A 17,097-nucleotide genomic window follows, 5' to 3' on the forward strand; every position below is an offset into this window, starting at 1 on the left:
GATGATTTTGCAATTGGTTGCTTTTCAGAGTCCCTTGAATTGAATAATTTGCTTCAGTGCTATAGCTAGAAATTTTCACTCTAGTGGTGCCTAGTGCCTGTAACCCCAGTCATTGGCAAACTGAGGCTGGAGGCTTCCTACAAGTTCAAACCTGGCTCACATACAGAGTGAGACATTGAAGTAAAAGCAGGCAGGTTGTCAGGCAGAATGTCAGGTATGAGACATGGAGACAGGCACATTGACTACTTCTAAAAGGAAGAGGACTCAGTTCCTTTTGTAGCCTGGTCTGACCACCTACTCTGTGGTAAGCCTTGGAATATAAATTAAACACTTCAAGACCCTCAATCAGACCTATTGCCTGCTGCAGGGAAGACTCTAGTCTCAGGATGTGCTAGGAGGGACATGCCAGGTTCATCTTATCCTCTGTGCCTTCATACAGTTCCCAGCAAAGCACTGGAGCAGTTAAGGTGGAGAAACACTGAGGTGAGGGAGAAGGATGAGAGTCATTCACTGGGGTGGGGGCTTCACTTACTTGTGTTATGAGAGAGTGGGTTGACAGTGCCAGGGAATTGTAACAAGTTGTTTTCTCTTGGCAGGAAAAGGAAGAATACCACATCAGTCATATTATAATCCCGGATCAGGAGGGAGAGTCTAATTACTGTTCCATGGAGAACGAGGAGGAACTCCTTTTTATTCAAGAAGAGCTGGGGCTTCTCACCTTAGGTTGGATTCATGTAAGCAAACTGACCTCCCTGTGGCAGCTCCTCTTCTAAACACACTGCCTATTTCTTTCTCATCACAAAGTCAATCCATTCCAGATCATCTGTCTCTGAGCACATGCAGTCACTAGTGTTTCAGCGTTGAGTCAAAGGCACGTTTCCTGGTGTATTTCCAGCTCTTCTAATTTTATCTCTTACTCAAAGTAATTCTTCAAAGTTCCAATACTTTGTGAATAGATGAATAATGGTAGCTTTCCTAGGATGTATGAGAACATGGTGTAGAGACCATGTCCCTAAAAGCTGTATGACTGGACGTATTTTAACGTCAAGATAATTCATTCTAATGATTGCATTTTGTCTTTATGGAGAAGCACTTGCTTTGTGCACACCAAAAGAGCACCTTCATGCAAGATTTTCAAGTAGTTGGCCATGCTGTGCAGGCTTGTGGTGATCTTGAAGGAAATAGAGTTCCTTCCCTAGAGAGTTCTTCTGAATGATTCTCTCATTTTCATGGCTTCAAACTCACAGAACATGCAGTTTCTCTTAGAATGGGACAGGTGTAAGCCACAATCAGTTGGTTATTTCTAGGTTTTGCGAGATCACAAGTACTTTTGTACTCACAGCTTGGGAATTGCTGATACGTGAGGAAGTTTCCTGTATCTTTATGCTCCAGTTACATAAATTCTTACTGCTTTGCCTAACAATAATATAGCATGGCAGATGGAAATTTGTCCTTTTGTGCCTGGAGATCACACAGAAAATGAGCACCAGTTTTGATGAGGCAGAGTCCATTCTACTTTTCAGGAGATAAATATAGGGCACTGTGGGTTTCATGGAAAGAGGAGTCCCACTTGAGGTGACTTATAATGACTTACAAAGAAGCCCAAGGAGAGCTTCCTGGGGAGGTGGTCCTGCATCAGTGAGCAGTCTTGTCCGTTGGGATTTGTTGTTGATATTAGGAAAGGATGGCAGATTTGTGTTGACATGACCCTTCAGAGCCATGCTCTCCATTGTCGGGTGAGGGCAGAAAGAACAGATCTGTTTTTGAGCAAAGGGAGAACTCTTTGGGTGTTCTGGGCAGAACAATGATGTGATCAAAGCCAGACTCAGAAGGTAAAATGAAGGAATTGCAAGGCTGGTAACAGTGGGGAGGTCAGTTAACGTTTGGGAGCTGGTGACTTCCAATGACGATGAGAGGGTGATGGCCATGTGCACAGGAATGTGGGATTTCAGGGATCCAGGGGCTGAGGAATAGAGGTTGTCCAGTCTGTGACAGGGCAGGCTTGGAGTGGGACCCATGGAGATGGCAGTTATCATAAGCATTAGTAGGGCATCTAGAGGAAGATGGACTTTGGAAGTGGGGTTCAGTCCTACCTTGTGGAATTTAAGGCACTTGTGAGATATCACATCTATGGAGCCTTTGCTGGCAGTTGGATGGAGGTTTGGGGAAGCCCAGTGAAGTTAGGAGAGGAATCTGTGTGGCTTCTGAATGGAGGTGGTCCAGAAAACCTGGTAAATAAGGAGTGTTGACAGCAAGAGAAGTGATTGGCTGACAGCTGAGGAGGAGATCTAATGAGGAGAGCGGGAACACAGTGGGGGATGACAGAGACACAGGCTGCAGGAGAAATGGTTATGGGGTTCACAGAAGATGCACAGCAGGGACAGTGGGGGAATGAGTTCAGTATGTGACCCAGGGACAGGCTCCAACAGAAGAGGATCAGCTCATTGAGAATGGTGGCTAATGACTTTTATGCCTTGGTTGGTAGAGACTGCAAGGTTTAAATAAGCCATGGAAAGCTTGGTGTACGGCACAGTCCTGGAAGCCTAGCCTTCAGGAAGGTGGGCCTGCTGGATGGTGACTTTGGCACCAACCTGTGCTACACAGGCAGACCGTGGCTTGAAAACAAAGCCATCTGATGAAATTACTGCTATTGTGGAGCTTGTCAGGACTGCCATATTGAGGATCACATCTATCTAGGCCAAGATTCTAGGCGAAAGGGAGAGAGATGAGGCTGCTTTTTGCAGAGTTGGGTTAACCGAGTACGGACATGTACAAGAATTGGGAAATGGTTTCATCATGGTTTTGTCTAGTTATTTTTTGTTTCCTTCACTTTAGTTTTTTCTTTGACTTTTAGTTTTACAAGTGCTTGACATTTAAAATATAGCTTACTTGTAGTGTACATATATGAACAGCAGAGTTTAATGACTCCTTGAGGAAAGAGGAATTTGCTGAGAGCCTGGTCCATCTTTCCAAATTCCTTCCTCTGAGACTGATCCCCCTCTTGCTCTAACTGTCTCTACTTTGATCTCTATAGAGTTAATCTCCTAAGTGTGCCCCCTCCCTGCTATCAGTACTTCATATCTGCTTATGTCCTGAAATGCAATGGATAGATACATGACTTTCACATCTGGCTTTCTTGGCTTAACATCTGCAAGGTTCCTCCCCATTCTGGCATGCAGTTGTTTGATGTGTGTTTACACCTGGTGAGCAAGTGAAAGAGGGGAGGGAAGGGAAGGAAAGAGGGGTAAGATAATGTGGCAGTAGTGTTTACAGTACCACACCCGAAGGGCAGAAGGGTCTCCTCTTAACAGGGAGAAATCACATAGGGAGGTCTCAGAGGCAGGTTTGAAGGCTTGGAGCTGAAGACCCTGAGAGTCTGTTGAACTGATGTTTGAAGTAGTCATGGGAACTCTGAGGGAGATGGAATCAGAGTCTGCTGTTAGCAGGAGGGAAGCAGAGGTAAGTTAGATGCTGAAGGACAAAACTTGGTTACTCTTTAGGCAGTCAGTATAACTAGGCTTGGATGAATAAAGGGATCTTGTCCTCAGTGAATGACCAGCTTAGGACCTTTATGGATCAGGAAGACAAAAGAGATAATTCCTTCTTCCTTCTCCACCTAGTAGACCAGAGTGTTTTCCTGGCGTGATTTCGGGATTCATGGTGGGAACCAGTTGTTGAAGCTTTTCGGGACTGCTTTCCTTTGTGGATCAGGCATGGGGCTCACTGGGAATTCTTGGCTTCTTTTGTCTTCTCAGACCCATCCAACCCAGACAGCCTTCTTGTCGAGTGTGGATTTACACACTCATTTTTGCTATCAGAAGATGCTCCCAGAATCCATTGCAGTGGTGTGTGCACCCAAATATAAACAGTGAGTATGTAGGATTCAGGTCTAGATGGTACACGAGCAAAATGCTCCATGGCTCAGAACACTGTGAAAATGAATATCCAGAGTGTCTTAAGTGATTGCTATGAAAGCCTCCCTTTAAGGTGCATATTCTAATTAAAACCAGCTGCTCTTAAAAGACGTGCTGACACCATTGCTGGGCTCCATCTTCAAGAAGTGACTTCAAGAGCCAGAGGTTAAAGAAATTCCACACTGGACACTGCATACGAGTGTCATCTCTTATCATTCCCAATGTCATGTTAATCTGAGTTTCTCGGCAGAGCTAATGTTGAGAAAGCAATGAATCATCTTGTTTTGTTTTGTAATAAATTTTTGTACACTGGATATTGTCTCACAGGGGCTATTGGACCCTGGTTTCAGCACACCCCCAACTTGCTACTCAAAATGATTGTCCTAACAGACCTAACTTTTTGTTTGATTCTTCTTCCTTCTCATTTCTACTGTTGAGTTCCTTTGCATCATTAGGCCAAGAAAGGGATCCAGAGAGAGTGAGACAGAGAGGGCGGTACACGTACAGGGGTAAAAAGAAGGGGAGGAAGGAGGAGGAGGACAAGAAAAGGATGAGGAGGAGAAGAAAGAGGGGGAGGGAGGGTGGTTGAGACTATGACAAAGAAGACAAGGTCTAACAGGACAATGACAATGATGACTAGGAATAGGAGAAGGAGTTCCACATGGTCTATGAGGGAGGAAGAGTTGTGCAGAGAAGAGGAGAGACAGGAAGAGAGGAGGGGAGAAGGGTAGAAAGGTGAAGAGAAAGGGGAGGAGGGAGAGGAGGAAAAGAAAGGAAAAGAAGGGGGACAAGAGGAAAGATGGAGAGGAGAGAGAAGAAAGAGACGGGGGATATCTGCTCGACTGTAATTTTACTTCTTCTCATTTCAGAGTCGGAATTTTTACATTAACCTCTTATGGATTAAAAGAAATAGCACTCTGTCCCCAGAGAGGATTTCATTCTCATAATCAGGACTCAGCTCTCTTCTGTGTATGTATCTGTGTACAAGAAATCAAGGCCATATTCCCAGCCAGGACATAGAGCTGATGTGATTGAACATCTTTTTGATCCTCATGGAAGATCAACCTCATCACCCACCTTCCTAGAAATCCATAATAACCATGTATCTAGGAAGCAGTGGGCTGTGGATATCAGTTTCTTATATTTGCAACCTGGTCATTTACTGTCTTTGAGGGTGCTGGCCATCTGGACCATTTTTCCTGATAACTGGGGATACTAATACTATGTGCTTTACAGGCTGCTGAGAGGATAAAGGAAGAGGGACTAGGGTGGACTTAGGGGCAGAGTGTGTCCTCAGCATGCTTGATACCTTGGATTCCATCCCCAGTAACATGGGGAAAAGAAATAACCCACAAAGTATGGAATCCATTAGCTTATTCAAGGCTTATTACTTATTCATTTGTTCTTCATCAATGTCAGTTACTAGGTTTCAGAGGGTGATCAGAATGCCAAAGAAAAAGTCATGTAAGATAGATAAATTAAGCATATTTCATTCTGAAGTTTTGTGCTCACCTGCTAGGGAGGTGATTTTTTTCTCCCAGTTTGTATCTGTGATAACAACACACTTAGTGTGATCAGGCCTCAGGGCCTCAGATCAGCCTCAGATCAATGAGATTCTGGCACTTTACTTCACATTAGCCTGGACTTTTTCATCCACTTTGATTCAGAAGGAATGCAACAACATAGTGAAAAGACCAGAACCCAGTCCTATAAAATATATAAGATTGAGGGATACAGCACAGAGATTGAAGGAAGGCTAAGATACTGAGATCAGAGTGCTAATTCCAAGTGGTAGAACTCAGTATGTGTTTTCTATGTATCATACTGAACGCGTGTGTGTATTTATATATAGTTTGCATCATACTCCTGATCCTAACAGTAAAATAAGACCTAAGGAAACTTCAGCTTTCTTTAAAAAGTATATATATATATATATATATATATATATATATATATATATATATATATATATATACTTTTATTTCATTTTTTTTCTTTAACTTCATTGTGTAGTCTTTTAAAAGTAGACCCTGTTTTGACTTTAATTCTCTTTCTATTTGGATTTTCACATGAGTTTAGTGCCTGTGTGATTAGAAGAAGTTGGCAGATGCCCTAGATCTGGAGTCAAGCCATTGCTCACTGCCCACTTCCCTGCAAGAGCAGTGGGTGTTGTTAAACACTGTACCATACTCCAGTCCCTGTTTTCTAGTCTCATGGATCAAACCAGGTTTTCAGTTGAATCGGGGAAGATCTTTCTAAAAAAGATCTGTTAAAAAATAGCTCTATCTTGGAATACAAAATGATTAGGTGCCAGAATTTTGAAAGATGTTGCACAAGTAAAAAAAAAATGTCTAAAACACCAGTTCTCAAGTTCCCAATTGGCAAGACCTCCTCCAAACCCAACCATGGTGAAGCACACCTGTAGCGCCAGCACTTAGACAGCTGCCGCAGGAGATCACAAGTTTGAGGCCAGCTGAGGCCAAATAGCCAGGCTTTCAGATTGGTAAATCCTTATGACTTTGTATGCCAAGTGTGAGTATCTCCTCAAGGACTATTAGGTCCCCTTTACCATCTGATTGACATCATGATTCCAATACTGCACTGAACTTCCTGGTCCCTTTTAATAAAGGAATGTTTCACAAGTGACTCTGGAAAATAGATGCAAAGATACACGGGGAGACACTGAATCCGACCATGTGGAGAACTTGGTAGGAGTGTTGGGTGCCAGATCTTTTGACATTGCTTCTATTGACATCAGGATTTCAGTGCTAGGATGAGAACTATGTAACTTCAGTGAGCTTCTCCAATCAGAGGCTTATTGCTTGGGATGTGGCTCAGTTGGGAGAATGCTCCTGTTTCAAGCACCAGGCCCTGGACTCATTTCTCAGAACTACTTGAAATCTGCCATGGTGGTGTTTGCCTATAATCCAGCACTTTGGAGCTAGTGGCAAGAGAGTAATTTCAGGATCCCTCTGGCATACCTAGGTTACGTGTTCTAGCCTGGGTCACATGAAGCTCTCTTTTGGTATAATATAAAAGGTATAAGCTGTTTCAAAACAGGTGTTGTCCATGCCTTAACCACATTTCCTTTTCTCCAATTGCAGGACTGCAGTCACGTCACCATCCAAAACAGCCTGGTGACTGTCACAGATTTGCGATGAGTTAAATCCCACACACCTAAATCAGTGGGAGACTGTGTGTGTGTGTGTGTGTGTGTGTGTGTGTGTGTATTGTGCGTGTGTATTTTGTTTATATGTGAGTGAATGTAGGATGGTGTATGTGTATATGTATATGTGTTCAATCTATGTTGTGTATGTTACATCTGTTTCATGTATGTTACATCTTTGTCATGTATGTTCACTGGTGTGTATGAATGGCACACTGTACTCATTCACAGAGCCCAGAGGAAGACACTGATGTGTGCTCTATTAATGAATTAGAATAGTATATCAGTCATTCATAATGACTAGAAATTGATTTTATTATATAGTTTACTTGTTATTAGTTTTAGATGATATTTTCTGGCCAGGATCCAGTATAGGAGTAAGGGCCCAATGCACGCACTTGCTGGCTTGCCTCACCTGCCTCAGGGAGCCTAGAGGACAGGTTGTAATGCCAATGCTCACTGTCCTGAAGACAGTCCTCCTGAGTGACCACTCTGGCTACAACACAACTCTAAAGGATGTTTGGCCAAGAGAGAGAAGACTACTTACCTAAAAAGCTTGTTTTGAAGTACGTAAAGTTCCCTAGCTCTGATGAACTCACCACTGAGGCTAATGCTTACAGCAAACTGCAAATAAAAATGCTGTCCTGCGCAAGGGATGCTGGGACAAATTCACTGCCAGTGACAGTCTGGCCAAAGCAGCTCACCATGAACTGTGCTCGGGCGCACACTCTCTGCTCACATTGGCCCTGTCTAGAAATTTCCCATAATTTTCACAGAAACTTGTATTTTCTTTATATAAGTGTGTTTTGAAACAGATTTGTAGTTTCTTAAAAATTCTATTTAGTTCTGTAATTAAAGTTGAGTTTTGTGTCAAGCTCTTGAGTCTTCCTTCTGATCAGGAGTCAAATAACCATGTTAAGTGAGAGATGTGATTGCCAGCTAATAGGATTAGTAGGTACTGGTGGGCAACCTTGTCCTAGTTGCCTGTTTCTCCTTTATTTCCTTTTTCATTTTTCTGTCTTTCTTATTTATTGTGACTGGATCTCAGTGTGAAGCAATGTCTAGTCTGAAATTCACTTTATAGTCCAGGCTGACCTGGAACTTACAAAAACTCACCTACTTCTGCTTCTCAAGGGTTGGGATTAAACATTTCATTGCTGTGGTTTTAAATTTTAAGCATCTGACATTGTTCTGTATGTCTATAATTGATCTTGATCATACTTAGTCCTCACCTCCCTCACCCACGCTCCTCCTACCCCATCTGAAACCCCTATTCTAAACTTGTCAGGCTTGGTGTCAAGGGTCTTGTTGTATGAAGCCAAGTTGCCTGCCCCGTTTTCTATTTTGAACAACCCACTGAGTTTAATCAGGGTTTCTTGCATGTGCATGCATGTGGGGTTCTATTGAATCATGGGCAACTTCCCATTTTCTACACCCCTAAAGAAAAATGACTCCTCCTTCCCCCTAAAGAAGTATGAATCACTCCTCAGCTAGGGTTAGAGCACTAACCCCTACACCATGCATTCTGAAATACTGAAGCACTCCCCCTTGAGAAGCTTTAGTGGAGATAAACATAGCTGTTGGGTTTTCCTAAGTGCAAAGCCCTTGTCCTGTCCAGAAAAGAGGTTTTCACAGCACTCCTCTCCAGCTTCCACCTCTTACATTGTTTCAGCGTCAGTCATTTTACACCATGCCTCTGAATGGTGACAGTGTGTGTGTGTGATGTCTCATTTGGAACCAAACACTCAACACTTTTTCTCAACCATTTGACAAGTAAATGATTCAGTGTATTAACCACTCCCCATGCCAAGAAGCTTCTCTGACCAATGGGAAAGCAGTACTAATCTTTGGACACATACATAAGTATTTGGGAGGCATTTTGACAACACGTCCATTTAGAAAAATGACAGTAGCATGTTTCCCCATTGTCCTCTTTATGCCCCAGTGTGTGGGCTTAGCACTAGAAGTATGGCACCCACATGAATTACATCCTGGGAAGAGGCCAAATACCCAACTAGAACATGCTTGGTTACTGTCATAGCAATAGTGCCGTGATCATATCTGTGGGCACATCATCTGCAGCAGGTCAGCAGTAAAGTATGTAGAATGCATAGTTAATTGGAACACTGATGCCTACTTTCTCCCAGCACTATGCATAGGACCACCCTGCACAAAGAAAGCTAGGCAGCATTAGAGGAAGTTTGCTCATCAGTTTCAGCTGATTTCTCTGTGTGCTAAGAACTAAAGGTGGTGTCTTCAACAGTAGGGTCTTACTATCTACTTCTGGTGTGTAACCAAGAGAAATAGTACTAGCCTGTGTTGTTTTAGAAGCCTGGGGCCTCCCTGACTAAAGATGCTTAGGAAGTATCTCACAGCAGGGACTTGAATGTTTCTATGATAACCCATGAATGTGGAAGCAGCATGAGAAGAACATACAGGTGTTCCTGTTTGCTTTCTTCTTAAGGCTCAGGATCTTCATCTTGGGCATTGAAACCTTTCCAGAATCCCAGACTACATTCAACTTAATGGTTCAGTTACCTAGACACCCACCCTGCTGCATTTGCTTGTTGACTCCTCCAGGACCAGACCTAGGATGGTCTGTAAACCTGCAGCCAATACTGAACATTTCTTTATGAAGTCTAGAAATTAGTGAAACATGACAGGAGTGAATACCTTGTGTAGAGAATGATTCCTGCTGGGATCCTCAAGTGCAGCCAGGGGTGGTAAGTATTGCCCTAGCCATTCCTGCATGAGAGTAGTGAGTCCTCACCCATTTCCATAAGTCAACACTCAACAAATGGATCTTACATGGAAGCCATACTGATGACCATTCCATCACCACAGTACATGGCTTTTTTACCACTGGTCCCATGGATATCTGTGGCTAGATCAGTGGAGGAAATTGTCTGTAGATGTCCTCTTTGTATATGCTCCCATTCCATCCCACCCCTGCTCCAGAAACCATTTCTTTAAACTTCTCCATTTCTGTCCTTCCCTATTGTGTTCTCCCCCACTGCTTGCTGGTCTGGCCTAAGTGAAGACAGGGGTTATATCTTTTCACATCAGAGCTGGCCCTGGAGACACAGACACCCCACATGCAAAACCCCACCTATCCCCCACAGTCAACATGCTGCAGGCCAGTGCATAGTTTTAAGAGAGGTTGCTCTATTTGTACAGGACTGGCCTGAGTGTCCCAGGCCATCCCTTGTACATGCTCCTAGATAAACAGACCAGGAGGAAAGAAAGCATTCTGATTTCCAGCGCTTCCTAGAGCACCACTCACTTTAATGAGTGTACACAGGGTTTGATAAGGCTCAGTGCTGAAGAGAATTGAGCTCAATCATGAGGTTCACAGTTTACATCTCAAGCACCCACACGGTAGGTCACAATACTCTGTTCTAGGGGATCTAACTCCCTCTGGTGACCTCAGCTGTCACCAGAAATGCACATACCTAAATGAAGGACAAACACTCACCCTCATAAAAAAAGCAAAAAAAAAAAAAGAAACCTGTAAGCACAGGACTCTTGAAACTTGCACTGGTGCTCACGGGTCTTGCTAGGTGTGCTCAATCTTGAGGCAGGTCCATCCTGCATTTTCCAGCACGGGGGGGGGGGGGGGGGACTGGCAGAGCAAGTCCAGGATGACAAGCTGTAGAGTTACAGTTCTAGTTGAAGCTTAAGGCAATTGCTGACCACAAGGCAGCAAGAGAGTGAGGAACATGGAATTTTTTAACCAAGTGCATATGGACTTTCTCCTCAGCCATCAGCTCTCCCCGATTTTCACCAGACAAACCACAGTGACACTCTTTTTGCATGAGGCTTCCAGGTAGACCCTGGGGTGGCAAACAGAGGGTCTGATGAAGAAAATGGGAGACAGGAAGTCACTTCCATTCCTGCTATAGTTTATTGTCCTGAAGCACATCCCTCTCAGGCCTAGCACTGGGAGCTTATTAGGCTAAAGAGGAACTGTATTTATAAACACATGACCTTAGCTTAGGTAAATGAAGAATTTAAGCAGTATTTGAAGGCTCTAAGCTCATCATGGGATGAGGAAATTCAGCGATGAGGGAGGGACAAATGTCCTGGGTTTCCTGAAGTTTTAGGACTGGACGGTGGCTAATGTCTTCTCCTTTGTTTTCACTGAGGTCCAAGGATATTTAGGTAATTCATCCAGAAGACAAAAAGAAAAAGCTTGCTGGGTTTGCTGATTCACACCTGAGTTCCCTGTACTGGAGAAGAAAGGCAGTAATGTACCATGACTTTTAGCCTGTTTGGAATCCATAGTGGGAACTTATCTCAAATAAAGTCATTATAGAGAGAAGGCGGGACACCTCCTGAGATGCTGTTGCTTGTCCACCAAAAAGTGCAAAGAACTGCTCAGGTGCTGTCCTTAACACAGGTGACCATGGAGCTGTTTCTCCTCCTTGCTGCTGCTGACATTTTCTTGTTAACATGGTAAGTGACATTAGTAGTCTCTGAGAGGTAGAGGGTACTGATATTTCTAAATAGACACTTAGTCAAGCTTATTTTTTTGAGGTAGAATCTTTATATAAGGTAGTCTAGCCACAGATATTTGGTGATTCTCCTGTCTCAGCTTCCCTGAGCTTTGAATGGCAGTGATATTGATGATCTGTTTAGGTCAGAGCTAGAGATTTAGGTTGCTGACATTTTGGAGTAGCAAGGAGCCACAAACATCACTGTGGCTACCAAAAGCCAAAGACACTGGATAAATCGGGGGAAGGTGCAGGTGACTGTGAACAACTCATTGCAGCTTGCAACCCAGGGTCAGTGCCCTTGTCTCTCTGGCCACTTCTCCTTTAATGGTTGACAGAGCCTTAGAGGGAACAATGGTATGACTGACTGGACCCACCTAAGGAGACAGAGGTCCTCAGGTAGCTGGGAGAAGTAACATGCCTATCATTAATTCTTTAATGACTGGTCCCTATCTACCCTGAGGTAACTTCATGCATCTGCCTCAATCTGTGATATGGATAGCTAAGCAGCAGTAGCAGGCTGTAACACGGGCCACCACAGGGGTTGTGCTGTTGGCATTCCAGGGCCCCTAAGCCGTCTCATCAAGAAATTTCTGAGAGGGAGAACATGACTGAAAAAGTGTTGGGGTCCCACACATTGTGATGGGAGCCTGAAACAAGGAAGAAGCCATAGATCCCACAGTTTTCATGAAGTGACAACCGGGCCTGTTTTTTTTTTTTTTCTTTCCCCTGGGGACAAGGGGCAGTTTCTCAGGCAAAAGAGAACACAGTGGAGGAATAGCTCATACCCATTACAAAAAAGGGTGTTTAAATGTGTGTATATCTACGTGCATCTTCAACCCCATGGGTGGTTTTTACATTTGTGTGTGACATGTAAATGTGTATCTTCATGAGTGTGAGGATGTACTTGAAGTTGTGAGCATTATTCATGTGTGCTTGGGCATGTGTGTCTGCGTGTTCACATTCATGTGTGCTTTTGTGTATGGATGTCTATGGGCTTGGGAGTGTGTATGTGTGTGTGTGTGTGTGTGTGTGTGTGTGTGTGTGTGTGTGTTTGCCTTATAGGTGCCTCTTTTCAGGTCAGAGGACATGATTGGAGTTGGTTCTCTTCATTCATCTTTACATGGGCTCAGGAGTTGATCTCATGTCCTCAGGCTGGGAAAGCAAGTGCCTCTATACTTAACAAATTTCCTGGACCTGAACACCAATGTAGAGATGGGGAGGATTGGCTGATTAGAGGAAAGTGTAAAATATTCCGTCCTCTGACCAGTCTTCTCATCAATCCTCGATACTCTAATTCAGTGCTACATTTCTTTACCAATTCTTGTATTCATTTCCAGGACCGTTAGTCTGCGCCCCTGTACCCTCACCACACCCAATAGATGGACACTCCTATGGAGTCTGCCCAAGAGCCAGTTATCAATAGCTCTACTGCTGCCCTGGGAAACTAACCACAGCTCAAAAGGCACGAATGTCAGAGAGAGGAGAGAAGAGTGCAGGGTGCACTCGGGAGGTGGGAAGGCCCATGAGCTTTAGAAGAGGGATGCTTCTGTGGATTCCTTCTGCAGGACGAGGCTGTGAGCTGCAGGGTCTATTTCCCAACTGCTTCTTACCTCACTCCTCTGCATGCTATGGGATAATGCTTTTGTACACTGGTTTAATAAAACACTAATTGGCCAGTAGCCAGGTAGGAAGTATAGGTGGGGTGAGCAGATGAAAAGAATTCTGAGAGGAGGAAGGACAGAGTTAGAAGTAGCCAGCCAGACACAGAGGAGGCAAGATGACAAGGCAGAACTGAGAAAACGTACCAAGCCACATGGCTAAACATAGATAAGAATTTTGGGTTAATTTTAGTGTAAGAGCCAATCAGTAACAAGCCTGAGCTAATGGCTCAGCAGTTATAATTAATATAAGCTTCCGAGTGATTATTTTGTAAGTGGGCCGCTGGACTGCAGGGGCTTGGTGGGACTGGCGAAACCTTCCAACTGCATCTGCATGCCTAAAGGCGCTGGACCCCATTACTATTTTGGAGGTGTGCATTGTTGTCGGCGTGTGTGTGTGTGTGTGTGTGTGTGTGTGTGTGTGTAGCATTAGGTGTAGAGGTCAAGAGACAAACTTGGATTCTGCTTTTCAGGTACCTTCCACATTCTGAGACAAGTTCTCTCAATGGCCACCTGAGATTCAAATTCATGTTTTCTGGCTCCTGAGGCTGAGCACTTTACTGACTGAGCTTTCTCTCCAAACCCCTAGAGCCTTCTGAGCCTCCCCAAAGTCCTGCCTTTCTCACAGTCTTCTCCCTTAGATCCCTTACAGATTCTAGGACTGGGAGTCTAGGATCTCCTCAGGTTGGCCCTTATACACCTTTTATCACACCTCTGAAAAAGTCACCAGAATGGAGTCATGACTCCCAGCAATTCCTCCACATGTTCTGAAAGCCTCCTCCACTGGCCACCTTTAATTTGGCCCCTCTCCATCTGTCTAGACAATAGCAGAGCTCCTATATTCTCTAGTATAGGAACTGTCCATGCTATCAGAGCCCCAGTTTACCTCATGGGCTGTGCCAGACAAGGTGGATGGGTGCAGCCACACCTTAGGCTCTGCTGCTGGAGGGGCCAGCTTCCCGTGTCTGTGAAATGGCAGTAGCTAGAAAAGACCCTCTTGGGGCTGATGTGGGGATTGGAGCCACTGCATAGACTCAGCCTGGAGGTATATGCATGGGATTCCCCACTTGGGAGGTAGAGGCACAAGGATCAGGAGTTCAAAATCATCATCCACGGTAGCAAGTTAAAGACCAGTCTGGACTTTCTGAGATCCTGTGTAGTCAAGTAACTATAGAGGGTAATTTAGAATCAAGTTTGATTCATAAATCCTGTCATCCACCTGTGCAGTGCTCACTGTGTTTTCCACATAGATCCTATCACCTTCGTGTGCAGTGCCCACTGAGGTGAAGACAGGATTTCTGACTCCCTCCTTGTTCCATGGAGACTTCTCTCTAAGCTGGCCCTCAGCAGATAGAGAGACAATGCTTCAGAACTTCAGAATGTACACAAAATTTCGTCGAGACTCCTCTGGCCCTGTCTGCTCTGGCTTCCAGTCATGCCCAGAGTAGTAGCAACCTCTCTGTGTCCAAAGCACACACAGGGCTCTGCGCTGGCATTGCCTTGTGAACAGTGGCTCTGAAGGCCCAAGTGGAGAACAAGAAGGGTTTGTCCTGAGGGTCCTTGTGAGGAATGATCTTTGGATTTTCCCTAGGGAGAAACGGAGCCTAGATTCTGCATTCTGCTCCACTACTCTGTTTTGATTGGACAAGCACTTTTGACCACTGTGAAGCCTGCTGGTGGCCAAGACAGTTACTCCAGCTTGCATCTGGGGAAATGTAGGAAGAGGAAGAGGTTGATTCTTTACTGCATTCCTTCTCACTCCCTCTGAGTGAACAAATACCTTCCTTAATTTTATCTTACATTATATTTCTTTATCTATAAGGTGTGGCCTGACCTGCCTGAGACTCTAGTATTCTGGAATCTCAGGCAGGAGGATGACTTGTGCCCAGAAATTCAGACCTATTTTGGGCAGTGCAGGTAGAAGTCATAAATGCAAGAAAACAAAATTTGACATATAGTTAAAATAGTTTGGGAAAATAGTGAAGATGGTAAGTTAGGAAGAGAAAGAAGTTTCAGAAAGTATCAAGTGTGTGGCCTGAAAAGGGTGAATTTCTCCTTGGGGCTCAGGGCTCTTTGCTAATGTTCAGGCAACTTTATCTGCAGCCTGGTAGTTTGGGCTCGGGATGAAACCCAGGACTTCACCAGTGCTGGCCAAGCATTCTATGTCTGAGCTACCTTTTTTCAGCTTCCTTTTAAACATGTACATAGAATGTAAACTTGTATTTGTACAAATGTGTGTCTATATATTTGCACACATCCAGGAACTCAGGCCCATGAAATCAGAACCTTGAGCACAAGCACCTCAGTATGCATGTGTTAAAGAAAACCAGACTCCCCAGCGATTCCAATCTGAGATCTGGGATCTGGTGCTGTGATCCAGTGTTCACAATCAGCACTTGGCCAGTATTAGAGGCTGTCCTCTGGTGAGGTCCACAGTAGGTGATGAGGTGTTATTTCTCCTCCTACTCCTTCAGGAAATGGGTCCATGTTAATGTCTCTTGACCACGGCTTCCACTCATTTCTACCATCTCCTGTCTTGCAGGAGTTGTGAGGTGAGCTAGGCAAAAGGATCTTCTGTGTTCCTCCCTGTAGCCCTCTAATCCTTCCCTTTCATCCTGCCTGTGGAGGAGGGGAAGAAAATGTAGGACCTGTCAATCAAAACCCTTTGAAGGACCAACATGGTCCCACCCTTCTGCTCTCCCTGTCCTGGAGTCCAGTGCCCCAGGTATTAAAGTGGTAAGAATCTCAGATGGTAGAGTTCTGTGTGAGTGCTCCACCTATCATGTCCTTGCCTGGCCCTTGTTCAACCCAAGTGAGGAATGTTATGGTCCTTCACCACTCTCTGCAGGAATGGTGACACCCCATTCACCTGGTGCCAGATGCCCCATCCTGCCTCCACACATGTGTAAGGCCTAGAGACCAGAAATCTCTGCAGGATCCACCCAGGGCACCCTTTACAGGCCCAGTCCTCTAGGTGTCTCCTCATGAACCCTCTTTTCCCTGAGCCCTGCCCCCTGCTCCTGAGTGAACCAGGCATAAGCCCATAGATCATGGCCCTCCGTGTGCTCTGTCACCCTTGCTCTTCCACACACTCACCCAGAGCTCAAGGGATGGCGAGTACAAGGCCTTTTGCTTTCATTTGTTTATTTTGCCTATGGGTGTGGGTGCATGTGCCACAGCACATGAGTGGAGGGCAGAGAATGCTTTGGAGTCAATTCTCTCCTACTACCAAGTAGGCTCCAAGGAGGGAGTTTGGAGTCATCTTCCCAGACTCAGGTGTATAAGGCCCTTTGTTTGATTGCAGACTTCCACATGCCAGCTCCACCCTTTCCTGCCTTCAATCGGGCCTTGTGGACCAGGGTGCAATACGTCTTCACCACGGTCTTTCAAGGGTCTCTTCTTCATCTGCTTTGTCGCTGAAGGTCCACCCTGGCCATCTTTCTGTAGCTTAAGGAGATGTGACAAGTGTAAAACCTCTTGACCATAACCTGAGCTTGCCACTCCTCTCTCTACCTTGTGCTCTTCCTAAGGCCCAGGCCCTCTACAAGCCCCTCCCATCAAAGGCTCTGCTTCAACCAAGGCACACTTCTCACATCCAGGTGTGAAGTGTGACGGGAGAGACCCTTGCCATGGGTCTCTGTGTGCCAGCCCCACCATCACCTCACACCCTCTTCATGTCCTGCCCTCCAAGGCTTGGGGAACCTGGGACACAGCAGATGCAAGGCCTTGGTTTGCCCGAGGCCTTTACATGCCACCACGGCCATATCACTTGCATCCTCAGAGCCCTTTCTGGCCTCCCAGAAAGCTGTGGTACTGAATGATCTGCTGCAGGAACAGCTGGGTCCCTGCCCTGGCTGGCAACA

General features: G+C 45.0%; 2 protein-coding genes across 3 annotated transcripts in view; both read left to right on the forward strand.

Annotated features, from left to right (window-relative positions):
* LOC131922570 (protein SAAL1-like) overlaps positions 1-17,097 on the forward strand; it is a 101,769-nt gene that overhangs the window by 35,752 nt on the left and 48,920 nt on the right. The gene's annotated exons all lie outside the window — the stretch shown is intronic.
* LOC131922619 (STAM-binding protein-like) lies at positions 416-8,256 on the forward strand. The gene is made up of 4 exons (XM_059277447.1): positions 416-734; positions 3,756-3,868; positions 4,784-4,883; positions 7,019-8,256. The coding sequence occupies exons 1-4, from the start codon at positions 666-668 to the stop codon at positions 7,073-7,075; spliced, it is 339 nt and encodes a 112-aa protein (XP_059133430.1). The 5' UTR covers positions 416-665; the 3' UTR covers positions 7,076-8,256.

This window comes from Peromyscus eremicus, chromosome 1, assembly GCF_949786415.1.
Source record: "Peromyscus eremicus chromosome 1, PerEre_H2_v1, whole genome shotgun sequence".
NCBI classification, from domain to species: Eukaryota; Metazoa; Chordata; class Mammalia; order Rodentia; family Cricetidae; genus Peromyscus; species Peromyscus eremicus.